This window comes from Capsicum annuum, unplaced genomic scaffold, assembly GCF_002878395.1.
Source record: "Capsicum annuum cultivar UCD-10X-F1 unplaced genomic scaffold, UCD10Xv1.1 ctg24133, whole genome shotgun sequence".
NCBI classification, from domain to species: Eukaryota; Viridiplantae; Streptophyta; class Magnoliopsida; order Solanales; family Solanaceae; genus Capsicum; species Capsicum annuum.
Window position 1 is genome coordinate 1 of NW_025830295.1, and position 3500 is coordinate 3500.

Sequence of the window (3500 nt, forward strand, 5' to 3'; positions counted from 1 at the left end):
TACTAGGTTGTAGATTAGTTTTTCAGTACGTTTTCTTTCGTGTTAAGTATTGTATTGTGTGCTTTCTCATTTTTAAGTCGTAGTATTTTCTTTGGTCCAAGTTCGAACATCAGTTCTTGAGTTGTTTCAAAAAATAATCTACTTCGACCTCGAGCCACAATTGGGACCAAGTAACCTCATTGGAGTATAAGTGAGTTATCAACACTTGTGAGGCCAATAGAGTGAATACTTTAAAAGTGTGAGCTTGAGAGATTGCGGACTATTTTGAGACGAATTGTGGACTGATTTTTGCTAACCTTTAATGTGTTTGTTGTTTTTGTGTTATTTTTGAGTAGTTCTTGATAGGTACAATGGCGGATGAAGGTGAAATGCCTAGTTGGTTTAAATCCATCGTGGCAAAGCTTGATGTATTGGATAGCCACTTGGGATCTTTTGAAGGAAAATAGAGAGAATGGAAGGACGAATGGAAAGAATAATTGATAGAATGGAAGGACGGAGAGCTCTATTTGTAAGAAGTTGGATAACTTGATAGAGCATCCAACCTTTCCTAATCCAATTCTCGTGAGTGGCCAATCTCTACATGAGCTACTAGGTAATCAAACTACCTCTTGCACTCTAGTGAATAAAGCTAATAACCAACTAAGTGTGAATGATAGTTTGTCTTTAGGTGAGCCGAATGTGCCTTTATTTTGTGATGATAATGTACAACTTGAGATTGTGGATACACGAGTTGATCCACCTAGTGTTGAAGCTATTATGGAAAGTGATAGTACATTGTCTTATGAAAGTCATGAAGACCAACTTGTGTGTGAAAATGGTGATGTTGAACATGTTGGCCGATTGACGACGGATGAACCTCTAGTTATTTTTGTTGTAGATCATGCGAGTATAGAGGGAACATTTGATCGTAATTATATTAGTATTGGGTTAGATAAGTGTGTCCCCAACCTGTTCCCATGGACACTCCACCCATTTGAGCCCGGTGATCATTTGAAATACGGTGATGATGTCATTTGGAATTACTTGAATGTGCATGGAATGTGTGGTTTTCCTATCTCGGCTTTCAAGCCTATTTGTTGTTCCAAGAAGAGTCTAAGTTTCCCAGTTGATAAGTAACTCTTGTTCCTTGTTTCTTTTCATACTTATGTGGGTTGCCTAATTTATTCTTTCTTGGGAGGGTATTCGGGTAAGAGGGATGTTTGGTTGTATCTGAAGTTTGAGCCACCTTGGCAAGATGCTATGATTTATTACACTAATCCTAACCCTCATACCTTGAGGAACTTGTTTGCTTGTCCTTCCTATTTTTTGCAAGGTTCAGATTTGAGGACGAATCCTTTCTAAGGAGAGGAGGATGGTACGGGTCAAAGAGGCATCTTAGCACTCGAGGACATGGAGAGGTGAGTGAAGACCCGAGATTGTGGGGCTTCCCATCCAAGGAACAAGCTTTGAGGTGTTGAGAACAAGTCCCAACACTCCAAAATCGTCCAAGGAGTACACTACAAAGATGCCCCTTTGTTTGGTCTCATTAAGGGCATTTTGATCATTTTTTGTAATAAGTGTTGCCCTAGTCTATAAATAGAACATTTAGGTCATTTTGTCATTTAGAACTTTGATGATATATCTTGTAAACTCATTGAGAGTATTTGGCAAGGTGGAATCCTTATGGCAAGGTGGGATCCTTGTGTTGTTAACTTGCTTAGAAACGGTGCTTGCTTGGGAGTTTTGATTTTCTTGAGATCTCTGTAAGAGTGTAGGTGTCTTGTATTCATGTTGTTTGTGTTTTGATGTTTAATATACATCTTAGTTCCTATAACATGTAGTACATTATGTCTTACTATCTATCCTCTTAGTGATAGTCATCTTGTTTTCCACTTTGTGTTGCTTGTTCATCTCGTGATAGTGGACTGTTTTGTGTCATTTCGTGGGTTGTTTTAGCACTTCATAGGTCGTTCTTGTATCAATTATTCCCCTCACGATGACAATCACTACATGTAACCTTTGAATGTTTACACTTGTCTTTATTTGGTGCTTTCCATCTTTCATAACATGGTTTTTCGGGAGGTCGTTTTGAATCAGGTGGCAATACAACTTCATCCAACACTTCACGTGGTATTTACCATGTACTTTCACAAGGAAGAGGTTCAATTGGTATGGCATAAGCATCTCTGAAATTTTAATTACTGTAGTAAGGTGAGCAATAGTTCTCGCCATGTTGATTTCTATATGTAATAGCAGCCATGGCATGAGAGCAGGGTATTTCATCCAATTGAAATTCTCCACAGCTGCACTTTCGGCTTCGCAAACAAATAATGAATATTTTTGCACCCTTACTTACAGTATGCAGAAATTGATTCGATGCTCTTACTTGCATTCAGAAGCAACTTTAATACTCTATTTTATAAACAAAAAATTTAAGTCATGTAAAAGGTAATGGATAAAGGACTTACCATCATTCTCTGAGAAAGCAAATGATTATTTGTCAAAGTATCATTATATTTGACTGTCAACTCTGTTAACGTGTTTGTTGCCTCCTCATGCTGTTTTGCATTCCATGATTCAACCATTAACCTCATAAAATCCATTGTTGAAACCACGGGTAATCTTCTAGCTATTCTGTTGGTGTTATTGATGGATTCCGCTATGTTTGATGTCATCGTCCAAGTCCGTTTGACAGTAGAATGAACCCTTGCCCATTTGTGGTAGCCAATTTCAAATAAATACCCCCTAACTCTCTTATCTATTTGGTCCACCCTTCCCATTAACTCTTCAAATTGTTGTAGAGTATATGCCTTTGCCATTGTAAAAAAAAAGTTTATGCAATTCTTCAAGATTCTTATGAAAGTTTACCTTTATGTTGCACCACAAATGCCAAATACAAGAATGATGTGACAAATTTAGATATACTGTGGATGTTGCCTTCCAAATAATCTCGTTTCTATCGGACATTATACACATACCTTTCCTTTTCCCAAATGCAATCTTAAATTTATCAAAAAATCAAGTCCAAGATGCAATATTTTCTGAATCAACCACAACATAAGCAAGGGGTAGTATATGACCTACAATCATAACATACTTCATATAATTTACTGATTGATTACTTTTTAGCAAGATAAACAAAATACATACATATGACATACCAATATTATACAACACCTTAACATTCTAATATGACTTCCATTTCAAAAAAAAAAAAGCTTTACCTCCTGGGTTCAACGTGCTCGCAGTCAGCATAATTCCACCATAAAGCGATTTTAGAGCTGCTCCATCGACTATAACAATCGGCTTACAATATTTCCATCCACAAATTGAAGCGTCCAATGCAACAAATGCATACAAGAATCTATTTTCTTCGGTTTTCTCCCAGCTAACAACAGATCCAGTATAATGCTTTTCCAACATATATAAATAACTTGGTATCTTTTGATATGAATCGGTAGGATCACCGCATAACATTTTAACTACTTTGTTTTTTGTACGTCATGCCTGATGATAATCTA

At 36.9% G+C, this 3500-nt stretch overlaps 1 protein-coding gene across 1 annotated transcript; it reads right to left on the minus strand.

The window, feature by feature from the left end:
- Window positions 1–2447: 2447 nt before the first annotated feature.
- On the minus strand, window positions 2448–2798 carry LOC124890759 (the record flags this gene model as incomplete). Its single annotated transcript, XM_047402558.1, has 1 exon — window positions 2448–2798. A coding segment is annotated over exon 1 (351 nt), but the record flags the coding sequence as incomplete, so codon positions are not given.
- Window positions 2799–3500: the final 702 nt, after the last annotated feature.